This window comes from Sapajus apella, unplaced genomic scaffold, assembly GCF_009761245.1.
Source record: "Sapajus apella isolate SASKATOON/1434 unplaced genomic scaffold, GSC_monkey_1.0 scaffold12, whole genome shotgun sequence".
In the NCBI taxonomy this organism is placed as follows: Eukaryota; Metazoa; Chordata; class Mammalia; order Primates; family Cebidae; genus Sapajus; species Sapajus apella.
This window is the reverse complement of record NW_022436952.1, coordinates 35,929,886-35,945,780: the sequence shown is the minus strand read 5'-3', so window position 1 is coordinate 35,945,780 and position 15,895 is coordinate 35,929,886. Positions and strand designations below refer to the sequence as shown.

General features: G+C 43.9%; 1 protein-coding gene across 3 annotated transcripts in view; it reads right to left on the bottom strand.

Moving 5' to 3' along the window:
• UTP6 (UTP6 small subunit processome component) overlaps positions 1-15,895 on the bottom strand; it is a 25,022-nt gene that overhangs the window by 5,319 nt on the left and 3,808 nt on the right. For all 3 annotated transcript variants that reach the window (XM_032280955.1, XM_032280954.1, XM_032280953.1), the window contains exons 3-10: positions 15,393-15,474; positions 12,889-12,970; positions 11,650-11,831; positions 9,763-9,842; positions 9,294-9,371; positions 6,667-6,846; positions 3,646-3,726; positions 3,341-3,450 (exon numbers count right to left, since the gene is read on the bottom strand). In XM_032280955.1, the coding sequence (XP_032136846.1) occupies positions 3,341-3,450; positions 3,646-3,726; positions 6,667-6,846; positions 9,294-9,371; positions 9,763-9,842; positions 11,650-11,831; positions 12,889-12,970; positions 15,393-15,474 (875 nt within the window). The remainder of the gene's footprint in view (positions 1-3,340; positions 3,451-3,645; positions 3,727-6,666; positions 6,847-9,293; positions 9,372-9,762; positions 9,843-11,649; positions 11,832-12,888; positions 12,971-15,392; positions 15,475-15,895) is intronic.

Sequence of the window (15,895 nt, the reverse complement as noted above, 5' to 3'; positions counted from 1 at the left end):
CCATCAGTCTTTTTTTTTTTTTTTTTTTTTTTGAGACAGAGTCTTGCTCTTGTCACCCAGGCTGGAGTGCAATGGCATGATCTCAGCTCACTGCAAATTCCGCCTCCCTGGGTCAAGCAATTCTCCTGCCTCGGCCTCCCAAGTCGCTGGATTACAGGCACTCTTCACCACACTCAGCTAATTTTTGTATTTTTAGTAGAGATGGGGTTTTGCCATGTTGGCCAGGCTGGTCTCGAACTCCTGACCTCATGATCCTCCCGCCTCGGCCTCCCAAAGTACTGGGATTACAGGCGGGAGCCACCACACCTGGTAGCCATGTATGATTTTAATTTCAACTTTTATTTTAGATTCAGGGGAGTACATGTGCAGGTTTGTTATACAGGTATATTTTGTGACACTGAGGTTTCGGGTAGACTGACCCTGTAACCTAGGTAATGAGCATACTAATTGATGGGTAGCTTTTCAGCCCTTTCCTCCTTCCCCCACCCTGTAGTGTCTACTATTTCTGTCTTTATGTCCATGTGTACCCAGTGTTTACCTCCAAATTATAAGTGAGAACATGTGGTATTTGGTTTTCTGTTCCTGTGATAACTTGCTTAGGACAATGGCCTCCAGCTGCATCCGTGCTACTGCCAAGAACATGATTTTGTTCTTTTTAATGGCTGCATAGTATTCCATAGAGTACATATACTGCATTTTATTTATCCAATTAACTGATGATAAGCACCTAGGTTGATTCCATGCCCTTACTATTGTGCATAGTGCTGTGATGAACATACAAAAACATGTTTCTTTGATAGAACTATTTTACTTTGGGTATATACCTAGTAATGGGATTGCTGAGATGAATGGCAGATCTGTTTTAAGTTCTACCAAAAATCTCCAGACTCATTTCCACAATGGCTGAATAATTTACATTCCCACCAACAGTGTATAAGATTTTCCCTTCAGCCTTGCCAATATCTATAATTTTTTGATTTTTTGATAATAGCCATTCTGACTGGTGAGACAGCATCTTATTATGGTTTTGATCTGCATTTCTCTAAGGGTTAGTCATGTTGAGCATTTTTTCATATGCACATTGGCTGCCTTCAATACAGCTATTTGTTTTGTTTTGGGTTTTGTTTTTGTTTTGAGATGGGGTCTTGCTCTGTCACCAAGGCTGGAGTGTAGTAGTACAAACACGGCTCACTACAGTCTCAACCACCTGGACTCAAGTGATCCTCCCACTTCAGCCTCCCAAGCAGCTGAAATCACAGGCACGTCACGACACCCAACATTTTTTTTTTTTTTTTTTTTTTTTTTTAGCATTTTTAGTAGAAATGAAGTCCTGCTGTGTTGCCTAGGCTGGTCTCAAATGCTTGGACTCAAGCGATCCTCTTGCTTCAGTCTCCCAAAGTGCTGAGATTACACATCTTGACACACTGTGCCCAGCTCATATAGCTTTGTTTAATAAATGATGTTTATAAAGAATTTTTGGCTGGGCACTGTCTCACACCTACAATCCCAGAATTTTGGGAGGCCAAGGCAGGAAGATCACTGGAACCCACAAGGTCAAGATCAGTTTAAGCAACAAAGTGAGACCCCCAATTACACAAAAAATTTAAGAATTATCGGGGCATGGCCAGGCCTGAAGTCTGAGCTGGGCAGATCACTTGAGCCCAGAAGTTCAAGACCAGCCTGGGCAACACAGTGAAACCCATCTCTACCAAAAATTAAAAAATTACCTGAGTGTGGTGGCACACACCAGTAGTCCCAACTATGTGGGAAGCTAAGGCACAAGAATCGCTTATACCAGGGAGGTAGAGATTACAGTGAGCCAAGATGATGCCACTACACTCAGCCTGGGCAACAGAGTGAGAAAAAAAAAATTTAGGCCCAGCACGGTGGCTCTCACTTGTAATCCCAACACTTTGGGAGGCCGAAGCAGGCTGATCACCTGAGGTCAGGAGTTCGAGACCAGCCTGGCAAACATGGCAGAGCCCCATATCTACTAAAAATGTAAAAAATTGGCTGGGCGCGGTGGCTCAAGCCTGTAATCCCAGCACTTTGGGAGGCCGAGGCGGGTGGATCATGAGGTCAAGAGATCGAGACCATCCTGGTCAACACGGTGAAACCCCGTCTCTACTAAAAAACTACAAAAAATTAGCTGGGCATGGTGGCCCGTGCCTGTAATCCCAGCTACTCAGGAGGCTGAGGCAGGAGAATTGCCTGAACCCAGGAGGCGGAGGTTGCGGTGAGCCGAGATGGCGCCGTTGCACTCCAGCCTGGGTAACAAGAGAGAAACTCCGTCTCAAAATCTGAATCCAAAGCTGGCTTGTAAAAAATTAGCCAGCTGTGGTGGCAGAAGCCTGTAATCCCAGCTACTCGAGAGGCTGAGGCAGGAGAATTGTTTGAACCCGGGAGGTGGCGGTTCCTGTGAGCCGAGATTGCACCACTCTACTCCAGCCTGGGCAACAGAGCAAGACTCCATTTCAGAAAAGAAAAAAAAAAAATTTTTAAACCGTAAGTAAAATTATAATTATAGTTATAGGCCGGGCAGTGGCTCACGCCTGTAATCCCAGCACTTTGGGAGGCCAAGGCGGGTGGATCACCTGAGGTCAGGAGTTCGAGACTAGCCTGACCAAAATGGAGAAACCCCATCACTACTAACAATACAAAATTAGCCTGGCATGGTGGCACATCCCTGTAATCCCAGCTACTCGGGAGGCTGAGGCAGTAGAATCTCTTGAACCCAGGAGGCAGAGGTTGCAGTGAGCTGAGATTGCACTATTGCACTCCAGTCTAGGCAACAAAAGCGAAACTCCATCTCAAAAAGAGAAATACAATTGTACTAACATCTCAACTACATAAAAACACATGTTAAAATTATATGTTATATGATAATATATAATTGATAGTATAATAAATTATCATTGTTATGTTTCCCCCCACCACAATGAATCACTTTTATTGTTCAAAAAAATAAAAAGAAGGCCAGGCATGGTGGCTCACACTTATAATCTTAGCACTTTGGGGGGCTGAGGCAGGAGGACTGCTAGAGCCCAGGAGTTTGAGACTAGAGTGAACAACACAGTGAAACTCATCATCTACAAAGAAAAAAAAATTCTAAGTTAGCTGGACATGGTGGTACATGCCTTTAGTCCCAGACACTTGGGAGGCTGAGATGGGAGGACTGCTTGAGCCCAGGTCAAGGCCAAACTCCATCTTTTAAAAAAAAAAGAAAGAAAAAGTGTATATTGGATTACTTCCTCAGATAATATTTGTGACACAAATAATCTGGGTATGAAGGGCTGATTATGGGGAGAAGAGCCTAGTAACTGTGAACATCTGTGAGTACCTTTTAAACACAGCTCTGGCCTTTTTGTAGCCACCATTTCGATAAGCCCAATCCAGGTACTTATCCTTCAGGGTTACTGAGTCGGCACCAATGACAGCTAACAGAGCTTTCTACAATTTAAAAGAAAAAAGAAATAAGCTACATGAGAAAACTTATAGATATCAAAACAGATTTTCCCAGAACCACCTGAGGCCACTCCATAGTGCTTTAGGCATACCTGCTGATGAAACAACACTAGAGCTGGCCAACCAGGGAACCCATCTGCCATTCCCCACACCGCAAGACTTAGAACATGGAGCCTATACCTTAAAGACTGCCTCAGTGTCTTCTTGGCTTTTGGCACCTTCACTCCACTCTGCCCAAGAAATCCACAATGACAGACAAACCTACTCCCAGTTTAAAAAATATTAGTTAGAAAACAGCATGTAACAAAATATTGCATATACTCTAAAAATATGTAAATTATTATGTATCAATTTTTTAAATGTTATAAAATAACAGCTTAGTCCTATTCTCTGAAAACTAAATAAAAAGGTAGGTTCCTCCTAAGATAATCAACATGTAAAATATGGATTTATTCCCAAACTGTCCTCATTGTAACAGAATTCTCATTGCCCAGCAGGAGTAGCACATAAGAACACAACCAGCTTTCTGACCAAGTCACTAAGAGAACACTCTTCTGTGAATTTTAGTTCTTTTTGTTTGTTTGTTTGAGACAGAGTCTTGCTCTGTCACTCACGCTGGAGTGCAGTGCCATGATCGTGGCTCACTGGAACCTTCGATTCCTGGGTTCAAGCAATTCTCCCGCCTCAGCCTCCTGACTAGCTGGGACTACAGGCACATGCCATCACACATGGCTAATTTTTGTATTTTTAGTAGAGACAGGGTTTCACCATGTTGGCCAGGATGGTCTCAATCTCTTGACCTCGTGATCCACCAACCTCGGCCTCCCAAAGTGCTAGAATTACAGGGGTGAGCCACTGCGCCCGGCCATTTTAGTTCCTTTCTACTGGGAAGTATTTCCTGTAGTTATCATCATCAATCATCTTTTAGTTAAGTAAGCAATTAACAGCCTACACAATTAGACCCACAGCTACCCGGGTCATGTCTCTGCTGTCTAAGACCCATAACACAAGAACTAATTAATCTAGGCTGAACTATCTGATCTTCATTCATGTTCCAGAGGTACCTACAAATGAGCAGCAAAGGCGAGGCAGGTGGCACACGCCTGTAATCCCAGCACTTTGAAGGTGGAGGCAGGTGGATCGCTTGAGGCCAGGAGTTTGATACCAGCCTGACCAACATGGCAAAACCCCATCTCTGCTAAAAATGCAAAAAATGGGCCAGGCACGGTGGCTCAGGCCTGTAATCCCAGCACTTTGGGAGGCCAAGGCAGGTGGATCATGAGGTCAGGAGTTCGATACTAGCCTGACCAACATAGTGAAACCCCGTCTCTACTAAAAAGAATCCAAAAAAAAAAAAAAGTAGCCAGGCATGGTGGCACGTGCCTGTAATCCCAGCTACTTGGGAGGCTGAGACAGGATATTTGCTTGAACCCAGGAGGCAGGGGTTGTGGTACACCGAGATAATGCCATTGCACTCCAGCTTAGGCAATAAGAGCGAAACTCCATCTCAAAAACAATGCAAAAAATGAGCCAAGCATGTTGAGGCACACCTATAATCCCAGCTACTCCGTAGGCTGCAGCATGAGAATTGCTTGAACCCAGGAGGCAGAGGTTCCAGTGAGCCGAGATTGTGCCACTGCACTCTAGCCTGGGTGAAAGAGTAAGACTTTTTTTTAAGGAAGAAAAAAAAAAAAGGCCCGGCACGGTGGCTCACACCTGAAATCCCAGCAATTTGGGAGGCTGAGGCGAGCAGATCACCTCAGGTCAGGAGTTTGAGACCAGCCTGGCCAACATGATGAAACCCCATCTCTACTAAAAACACAAAAATTAACTAGGTATGGTGATGGATGCCTATAATCACAGCTACTTGGGAGGCTGAGGCAAGGAGAATCACTTGAACCCAGGTGGTGGAGGTTGCAGTGAGCCGAGATTGTGCCACTACACTCCAGCCTGGGCAACAGAATAATTCTTCGTCTAAAAATAAAAACAACAGCAACAACACCAAATGAGCAGTTTTTTTTTCCTACTTCAACTTCTGGAATACACTTTTTCCTACTAATATAAAAAATTCACTGCAAAGGAAATCTGGCCATACACGGTGGCTCACACCTGTAATCTCAGCACTTTGGGAGGCCAAGGCGGGCAGATCACTTGAGTCCAGGAGTTCCACACCGGCCTGGCCAACAAGGAGAAATCCTGTCTCTACTAAAAATACAAAAATTAGGCTGGGCACCATGGCTCATGCTTGTAATCCCAGCTACTCAGGAGGCTGAGGCGCAAGAATTGCTTGATCTCCAGAGGTAGAGGCTGCAATGATCCAAGATCGTGCCACTGCACTCCAGCCTGGGCCACAGAGTGAAATTCTGTCTCAAAACAAACAAAGAAACAAACAAACAAGAAGATTTAAACCTTTAAGTTACAAACACGTTTGTGTTTAAAAGTTGGGCTTGGCTGGGCACGGTGGCTCACGCCTGTAATGCTAGCACTTTGGGAAGCTGAGGCGGGTGCATCACCTGAGGTCAGGAGTTCAAGACCAGCCTGGCCATCATGGTGAAACTCTATCTTTAAAAAAAAAAAAGAAGCCGGGCGCGGTGGCTCAAGCCTGTAATCCCAGCACTTTGGGAGGCTGAGGCGGGTGGATCACGAGGTCAAGAGATCGAGACCATCCTGGTCAACATGGTGAAACCCCATCTCTACTAAAACTACAAAACATTAGCTGGGCATGGTGGTGCGTGCCTGTAATCCCAGCGACTCAGGAGGCTGAGGCAGGAGAATTGCCCGAACCCAGGAGGCGGAGGTTGCGGTGAGCCGAGATCGCGCCATTGCACTCCAGCCTGGGTAAAAAGAGCAAAACTCTGTCCCAATCCAAAAAAAAAAAAAAAAAAGAAAAGAAAAGAAAAGAAAAAGAAAAAAAAAAAAATTGGGGCTTATGTTCAGCAAGTGACATATTCTACCAGTATTTCTAACTTTATAAAATATCTAAATAGAATAGGAAGTTTTATATAATTTGGTCAACTTCCAAATAAAAGATATTAAATAGAAGAAAATTCTTCTACTCTTGACCTATGAACCATGATCACTTAATTAAAAATGCCACTCTAGAGCTGGCTTTCAATAGACAAGTACATTCTAAATGAGCTTCGACTAAAGTCTTAAAAGGTTTCCCGTACATAATGAATACAAAAGACCCTACTCACAGACCTGGGGTTTCAGGTGCACAAAGGATTCTTCAAATTGCATGGCTATGTCAGGGCTCTTTGAGTCAATTAGCACCTGCAGCTTCATCTGCCACATTGTCCCAGAGTCTCTAAACAATTCAGTTCCAGCTACTGCCACCTCCAGAGCTTCTTTCAGGAAGTTATGACTCAGCAAGGACTTAATCTAGATAAGATGAGGGATCACTGGAAAATTAATTACTGAAACCTAAACAACCTATGTACATGGAGACAATTAAAACCTCATTTGAAGCAAGAATTTCACCAACCTTTCCATTACAATTTAAAATAAAAAAGATATGAGCTATGTGATAATCCATAGGTATCAAAACAAATTTTCCATGGCTGTTAAACAGGCACAAAGTGAACAATTTGGAATTCCTCCTCTTTTCACTGCTCCTACCCAAGAGGGCTATCCAAAAACAGAGAAGAGGTAAAAACTAGAAAGCCTAAAGAATTTAGGCTGTAAGTTAAGTTTTTAATAAAATAGTTCACTATGCCAGAACACATGCTCACCAAACAGAAGATGAAAACTCAATAAATAGGCTGGGCGTGGTGGCTCACACCTGTAATCCCAACACTTTGGGAGGTGAGGGGGCGGATCCTCTGAGGTCAAGAGCTCGAGACCAGTTTGGCCAACATGGTGAAACCTCATTTCTACTAAAAGTACAAAAATTAGGCCGGGCACAGTGGCTCACGCCTGTAATCCCAGAATTTTGGGAGGCCGAGGCAAGTGGATCATCCAAGGTCAGGAGTTCAAGATCAGCCTGGCCAATATGGTAAAACCCCATCTCTACTAAAAATAAAAAAATTAGCTGGGCGTGGTGGTGCATGCCTGTAGTCCCAGCTACTGGGGAGGCTAAAGCAGGAGAATCGTTTGAACGGAGGAGTGGAGGTTGCAGTGAGCCCAGATCATGCCACTGCATACCAGCTTGGGCAACAGAGTCGACAATGTCTCGAAAAAAAAAATTAGCTAAGCATGGCGGTGCATGCGCCTGTTATCCCAGCTACTCAGGAGGATGAGGTGGGAGAACCACTTAAACCTGGGAGGTGGAAGTTGCAGTGGGCAGAGATTGAGCCACTGCTCTCCAGGCTGGAGACAGAGCAAGGAGACTGTCTCACACACACACACACACACACACACACACACACACACACAAATCAATCAGTATTTGTGGGGTATCAAGAAAATAGGTGTACTCATTCAAACAGAGTTGGACGTAACATAAACTAATGTAATTTTTCTGAAATTCAATTTGACAATTTTTTCTTTTGAGATGTAGTCTCATTCTGCTGCCCAGGCTGAAGTGCAGTGGTGTGATCTTGGCTCACTGCAACCTCCACCTCCCAAGTTCAAGCGATTCTTCTGCCTCAGCCTCCCAAGTAGCTAGGATTACAGGTGCATGCTACTGTGCCCAGCTAATTCTTTTGTATTTTTAGTAGAGATGGGGTTTCACCATGTTGGCCAGGCTGGTCTTGAACTCCTGATCTTATGATCCTCCCACCTCAGCCTCCCAAAGTGCTGGAATTACAGGCATGAGCCACCACGCCTGGCTAATTTGACAATTTGTAACAAGAATCATGAAAGTGCATAATGCTTCAATTTGGGACTTTTACTTCAACAAGTATAGCCCAAAAAGTACACAACTGAAAGGAAATCTTACCTTATATGCTTATATCCACGTTATTTTAACAAAAGGAAAAAAACATCCTAAAACCACTTCAATTGTACAAATTTGTGAAAAAGTAAATGGCAATATATAATCAGTACATTCAGAAAGTGTTCTTCCTGTACACTATATATGCTAGATTCAATAGTGAACAAATCAGGTGTATTCCCTACCACCCATAGAGCCTCCAGTCTAACAGAAGAAAGGTTTGATATGTTCCTTCTGACAGAAGATGGATTATCTAGGCCGGGCACAGTGGCTCATGCCTGTAATCCCTGCATTTTGGGAGGACGAGGCAAGGCAGATCACTTAAGGTCAGGAGTTTGAGACCAACCTGGCCAACATGGTGAAACTCCGTTACTACTAAAAATAAAAAATTTGGCCAGCCATGCTGGCTCACACCTGCACAGTAGTTCCAATACTTTGCAAGGACGAGGCAGGTGAAATCACTTCAGGTCAGGAGTTAGAGACCAGCCTGACCAAGATGGTGAAACCCCATCTCTACCAAAAATATAAAAATTAGCCGGATATGGTGGCATGCGCCTGTGATCCCAGCTACCTGGGAGGCTGAGGCAGGAGAATCACTTAAACCCAAGAGGCAGAGGTTGCAGTAAGCTGAAATTGCACCACTGCACTCCAGCCTGGGCGACTCCATCTCAAAAAATAAAAAAAGGAATAGGTAGACAAAAAAAATGAACTCAAATCATGACCCTTGTTTTGAGTGTTTTTCACTATATAATATTCCTCCCTCTGCTAGTACAGATTTCATTTTTAGCATATGCCAAATACTGGCAAACAAATATAAACACACTTTACATATCAAACTCCTGAATGGCCTTTGTCATAAGACTATATATATTTCAAACATTTAAAAATATTTAAAACAAAACAACTGGAATAAGGTATTTGTAACTGGCAGATAATATATTTTCCATGTCCTTACCAACTGCTCGTATTGGAATTCTGGCAGAAGCTTGAGTTCATGTGCCTTCCTGAATGCAGTCATGGTTCTTTCCAGCCTCTGAAAACAGAGAAATCCCTCAGTTCATTTCAAAGATCCCAGCAGGGGCCTCTGGCCTCTGACATGAACAAAAGCAGTTTTACGCATTTCTGAGAACTCAAAGAAGCTAACTTGCTCCTGCATGGTGGTTTCACTTATGAATAGACGCACTGGGCAGCTGCACCAAAAGATCCCAGTTACATGAGAGCCCCTCCTAACCTGGCAGCAAATCAAACTCAGACCTTTAGAATGACACGTCACCCACAAGGAGAGAGAGAGTGGCTAAGCAAAAAGTTCTCAGAAGCTGTCCCAGACACCCAAAGAGCTGTGCTTCTGTTCTTCTCTCAGAAGACAGTCACTATCTAGTCAACCACTGTAACCATGTAACCATGTAACCATGTAACATCCTCACCTTCCCTCTGAGGAATCCACTATTTGTCTTCTTAGTAAATCGTTCTAAGCAAAAGGTGATGTAACACTTCCACATGGCCTCTGGAAAAGTCAGAAAGATTATGTTGATCAGATCACTTAGTTCAACATTCATCGCATCAAAGTTATTAAAAGAGAAGGAAAAAAAACAATCATCATACTTCAAGGGGAAAAACTCTCATCTAAAGAAGAGCTTAAATCAGCCTGATTTTAAAAAGTGTTACTCTGATTACAGCCAATCAAACACCTCAAATATTAGGGGAAAACAACCGGGTAACAGTTTAAACATAAAAATTGAAAGCCTTATCCATGTAATATATACCCTCTGCCTTTATTCTACACTATTACCGAATAAAAGTTAAATCTCTATCAAAAGAGAATTAAGTGCCGGGCACAGTGGTTCACGCCTATAATCCCATCACTTTGGGAGGCTGAGGCAGGTGGCTCACCTGAGGTCAGGAGTTCAAAACCAGCCTGGCCACATAGTAAAACCTCATCTCTACTAAAAATACAAAAATCAGTAGGGCATGGTGGCATGCACTTGTAATCCCAGCTACTCAGGATGCTGAGGCAGGAAAATTGCTTAAACCCGGGAACCAGAGGTTACAGTGACCCAAGATCATATCACTGCACTCCAGCCTGGGCAACAGAGCGACACTCTGCCAAAAAAAAAAAAAAAAAAAAAGATAATTAAGGATGTCTATAATCCCAGCACTTTGGGAGGCCAAGGCATGAAGATCACTTGATTCCAGGAGTTCAAGACCAGCCAGGGCAAAATGGTGAAACTCCATCTTTACAAAAAATATATTAAAATTGACCTGGCGTGGTGGCACTATTACTACTCCTACTACTTAGGGAGCTGAGGCGGGAGGATCACTTGAACCCAGGAAGCAGAGGTTGCAGTGAGCCGCAATCGCACCACTGCACTCCAGCCTGGGTGAAACAGCAGGACCCTGTCTCAAAAATCAAATAATAATAAGATAATTACGGAATAATAATTAAAGAATCTTAGGAATTATTTCCTAAGTATCATTTTCTCTAAATAAATGAATATAAATACCACTACTATGGAAGGTCATAAATGCTCCATTACCATCAGAGAAAGTCCAAGTTAGAAAACCAGGCATGGCCAGGCACGGTGGCTCACGCCTATAATCCCAGCATTTTGGAAGGCCAACATGTGTGAACCACCTGACGTCAGGAGTTCGAGACCAGCCTGGCCAACATGGTGAAACTCTGTCTCTACTAAAAATACAAAAGTTAGCTGGGCGTCATGGCACAAGCCTGTAATCCCAGGTATTTGGGAGGCTGAGGCAAGAGAATCGCTTGAACCCAGGAGGCAGAAGTTGCAGTGAGCCGAGATCGTACCATTGCACTCCAGTCTGCATGACAGAGTGAGACTCTGTCTCAAAAAAAAAAGCAAGGCAGGAACAGGCACATCGTAAACTATACTACAGAGGGATCCCCAATATTGATTTTGGCAATGAGAACAAAAGCTTAAGTTTCTTTCTTTTTTTTTGAGACGGAGTTTCACTCATGTTACCCAGGCTGGAGTGCAATGGTGCGATCTCGGCTCACCGCAACCTCCGCCTCCTGGGTTCAGGCAATTCTCCTGCCTCAGCCTCCTGAGTAGCTGGGATTACAGGCACGCACCACCATGCCCAGCTAATTTTTTGTATTTTTAGTAGAGACGGGGTTTCACCATGTTGGCCAGGATGGTCTCGATCTCTTGACCTCGTGATCCACCTGCCTCGGCCTCCCAAAGTGCTGGGATTACAAGCTTGAGCCACCGCGCCCAGCCCGAAAGCTTAAGTTTCACACTCAGAGATACTATTCCTTCTATATCACACCATGGTTCGGTGAAGTTCACCTGTTGGCAGAGTCTTCACTGCCTCTTCATATACAGCACAGCACCTCTCCTCCTTCCGGCCAACCTCTACTGCTTTGGCTTGTTTCGTCGTAGGTTGCTCTTCTGTCTGTGACTCAATCTCTAATTCTCGCCTTGCCACATAATCCCAAGTGAGAGGATCATCAGTGTGTAGATGCTGAAGGCTGAAAAATATAACTTACTGGTATCTATCCCAACAAGAAACTAACTCAGAATATCAGGGAAACAGTTATCTATGCTTTAAAAATCTACACAGGACATCCCTGTAACAAGTGCAGTACCATAAAAACTATTTCCCAGGCCGGGCCCAGTGGCTCACACCTGTAATCCCAGCACTTTGGGAGGCCAAGGCGGGTGGATCACCTGAGGTCAGGAGTGCAAGACCAGCCTGACCAATATGGTGAAACCAGATCTCTACTAAAAATACAAAAATAAGCCAGGCATGGTGGGGTGTGACTATAGTCTGAGCTACTAGAGAGGCTGAGACAGGAAAATCGCTTGAATCCAGAAGGCAGAGGTTGTAGAGAGCCAGGATTATGCCACTGCAGTCTCAACCTCACGAACTCAGGTGATGTTCCCACCTCAGCTTCCAGAGTAGCTAGGACCACAGGCATGCATCAGCACACCTAGCTTATTTTTTGTAGAGACAGGGTTTTACTATGTTGCCCAGGCTGGTCTCAAACTCCTGAGCTGAAATGATCCACCTGCCTTGGCCTCCCAAAGTGCTGGGATTACAGGTGTGAGCTATCACACCTGGCCAGAAAAAAAAAAAAAAAATTTAAAATAAAATGAAATTAGGGTTTTTTTTTTTGTTTTTTTTTGAGATGGAGTTTCGCTCTTGTTGCCAAGTCTGGAGTGCAATGGTGCGATCTTTGCTCACTGCTCCACTTCCCAGGTTCGAATGACTTCTGCCTCAGCCTCCCAAGTACCTGGAATTACAGGCACGTACCACCACACCCAGCTAATTTTGTATTTTTAGTAGAGATAGGGTTTCACCATGTTGGCCAGCCTGGTCTCGAACTCCAGATCTCTGGTGATCCACCCACCTCCGCCTCCCAAAGTGCTGGGATTACTGGCATGAGCCACCACACCTGGCCGATATTAGCTTTTATTCTAGGGATTTAGTGTGGTATCTTCTCTTTTCTACTAAATATCCAACATCAAACCCTTAATCTCAAAATGACAAATGGATATATTCACCTTTCTACTAACTTTACTTACTCATCATAAATCTCTTTTTGTAGATCTTTGGCAAAGTCAAATAGCTGTGCAATTGAAAGCAGTGACACGTGAAATTCTGCACCTAAATTTAAAAAGTAGGGGAGAGGAGGTTTATTGCCAATAAGACTCTTAAGAATCACTTTACTTTAAAAGTAGCATTCTCTTCATGTACTGGAGTTCACCTTTTTGTTGTTTTTTTTTTTAAATGAGAAATAGGACAAAAAAGAAGTCATCCCATAGTCCTCTCACACCATCGCCCCCCTACTCAAGCAAAGCTATTGTTAATATTTTTGGAGTTTCATTAAAAAACAACTAATTTTCGGCTAGGTGTGGTGGCTCACATCTGTAATCCCAGAACTTTGGGAGGCTGAGGCGGGAGGATCATGAGGTCAAGAGATGGAGACCATCCTGGCCAACGTGGTGAAACCTCACCTCTACTAAAAATACAAAAATTAGTTGGGCACGGTGGTGTACGGCCGTATTCCCAGCTACTCAGGAGGCTGAGGCAGGAGAATCGCTTGAAACTGGGAGGCGGAGGTTGCAGTGAGCCAAAATTGTGCCACTGTACCTCAGCCTGGCAACAAATCAAGACTCTATCTCAAAAAAAAAAAAAACAATAAAAAACTAATTTTCAGCTGCCCACATGATTTAACTACTCCATAAGAACTTACTGAGGACTGGGTGCAGCAGCTCATGCTTGTAATCCCAGTACTTTGGGAGACTAAGGCGGGTAGATCACGAGGTCAGGAGTTGAAGACCAGCACGGCCAACACAATGAAACCCCGTGTCTACTAAAAATACAAAAATTAGCTGGGCATGGTGGTGGGCGTCTATAATCCCAGCTACCCGGGAGGCTGAGGCAGAAGAATCGCCTGAATCTGGGAGGCAGAGGTTGCAGTGAGCCAAGATCGAGCCACTGCACTCCAGCCTGGGTGACAGAGTTAGACTCCGTCTAAAAAAAAGAACTTACTGGCAGTGGAAGGGTTAAAAAAACAAAAAAAGAACTTACTGGCTGGGTGCATTGGCTCATGCCTCCCAGCACTTTGGGAGGCCAAGATGGGCAGATCACGAGGTCAGGAGATCAAGACCATCCTGGCCAACATGGTGAAACCCCATCTCTATTTAAAAAAAAAAAAAAAGAACTTACTGAGTCTGGGTGCAATGGCTCATGCCAGTAATGCCAGCTCTTTAGGAGGCCAAGGCAGGAGGATCACTTAAGATCAGGAGTTCAAGACTAGCCTAGGCAACATGGTGAAAGCTCATCTCTACTAAAAGTACAAAAACTAGCCAGGCATAGAGGTCCATGCCTAGCTACTCAGGAGGCTAAGGTGGGAGAATCATCTGAGCCCATGCAGTTGAGGCTACAGTGAGCAATGCACTCTTATGTGGGTAACAGAGTGAGACCCTGTCTCAAAAAATAATAATAAATAAATTGAAGGATAAATGACTAAATACTAAGTACAGTGTACATTGCTCATTGATGGGTGCACCAAAATCTCAGAAATCACCACTAAACCTGTTCCCCAAAAACCTACTGAAATTTCTTTTTTGAGATAGTCTTGCTCTGTTGCCCAGGCACAATCTCAAGTCACCGCAACCTCCACCTCCCTGGTTCAAGCGATTCTCCTGCCTCAGCCTCCCAAGTAGCTGGGATTACAGATGCCCACCACCACACCCAGCTAATTTTTGTATTTTTAATTGAGACGGGTTTCACCATGTTGGCCATGAACTGGTCTCGAACTCCTGACCTCAGGTCATCCACCCACCTCTTGGCCTCCCAAAGTGCTGGGGTGACAGGCGTGAGCCACCAAGCCCAAAACAAACCTATTGAAAGGTAAGGGGAGAAAAAAATGGGAGTACCAGCTTCTTGGGAGGCTAAGGCAGGAGAATCACCTGAACTTAGTGGGCAGAGGTTGCAGTGAGCCGAGATCATGCTGCTGCACTCCAGCCTGGGCAATAGAGTGAGACTCCATCTCAAAAAAAAATGGTAGTAGAATGTAAATTTAAAAAAGAAATAACTGAAATATTCAATTATAGCCTAGGAAAATAAGTATTTTCTGAAAAAAACAGGACACTATTCCTACAGAGTTTTATATACATTCTAATGGAAGATTTCAAAATTAGCTAAACACCTTCTTCATTAGGAAAAGAATGTTTATCTTTCTTTCTTTTTTTTTTTTTGAGACGGAGTTTCGCTCTTGTTACCCAGGCTGGAGTGCAATGGCGCGATCTCAGCTCACCGCAACCTCCGCCTCCTGGGTTCTGGCAATTCTCCTGCCTCAGCCTCCTGAGTAGCTGGGATTACAGGCACATGCCACCATGCCCAGCTGAATTTATGTATTTTTAGTAGAGACGGGGTTTCACCATGTTGACCAGGATGGTCTCGATCTCTTGACCTCGTGATCCACCCGCCTCGGCCTCCCAAAGTGCTGGGATTACAGGCGTGAGCCACCGCGCCCGGCTGTTTATCTTCTTACCAAAAATAATGTTCAAAAGATACCTACCCTTAATTATGCTTACAGAATTTTTGTAGATGATCCGTGCCAACTCGCCCTTGAGGATTTCTTCAGAATAATCAGGATTCTCCTAAACAGTGTTATATCACATGCAACTTAACAGGAGTACAAGGAGGAAAAGCACTAAGATGAAAATTAACAATCCTAGACTACCTGTGCCATATGACTAATGGTAAAGCATGCCTCTCTCTGGACCAGTTCCCTCACTTGTAAAGTGTGCAGCTTGAATAAGATCACTGATCTTCCAACTGTGTTCTCTCAGGCTCCTGGAGTGGTGGCAAGATCACACAACTTAAGGCCTCACTCTCCATTTGAACCAAAACAGGTCAGATTTTGCAGTCTTATTCATGCTTCTGTGTAACATTTTATTTGAATAAAAAAGTTCTAAGCTGGAAACCACAGTAACAGACAATAGCAAAGCTTCCTCTCAGCTCTAACATTCTAAATCTTTTATCTCTCTCTCTCTCTTTTTTTTTTTTTTTTTTTTTTTT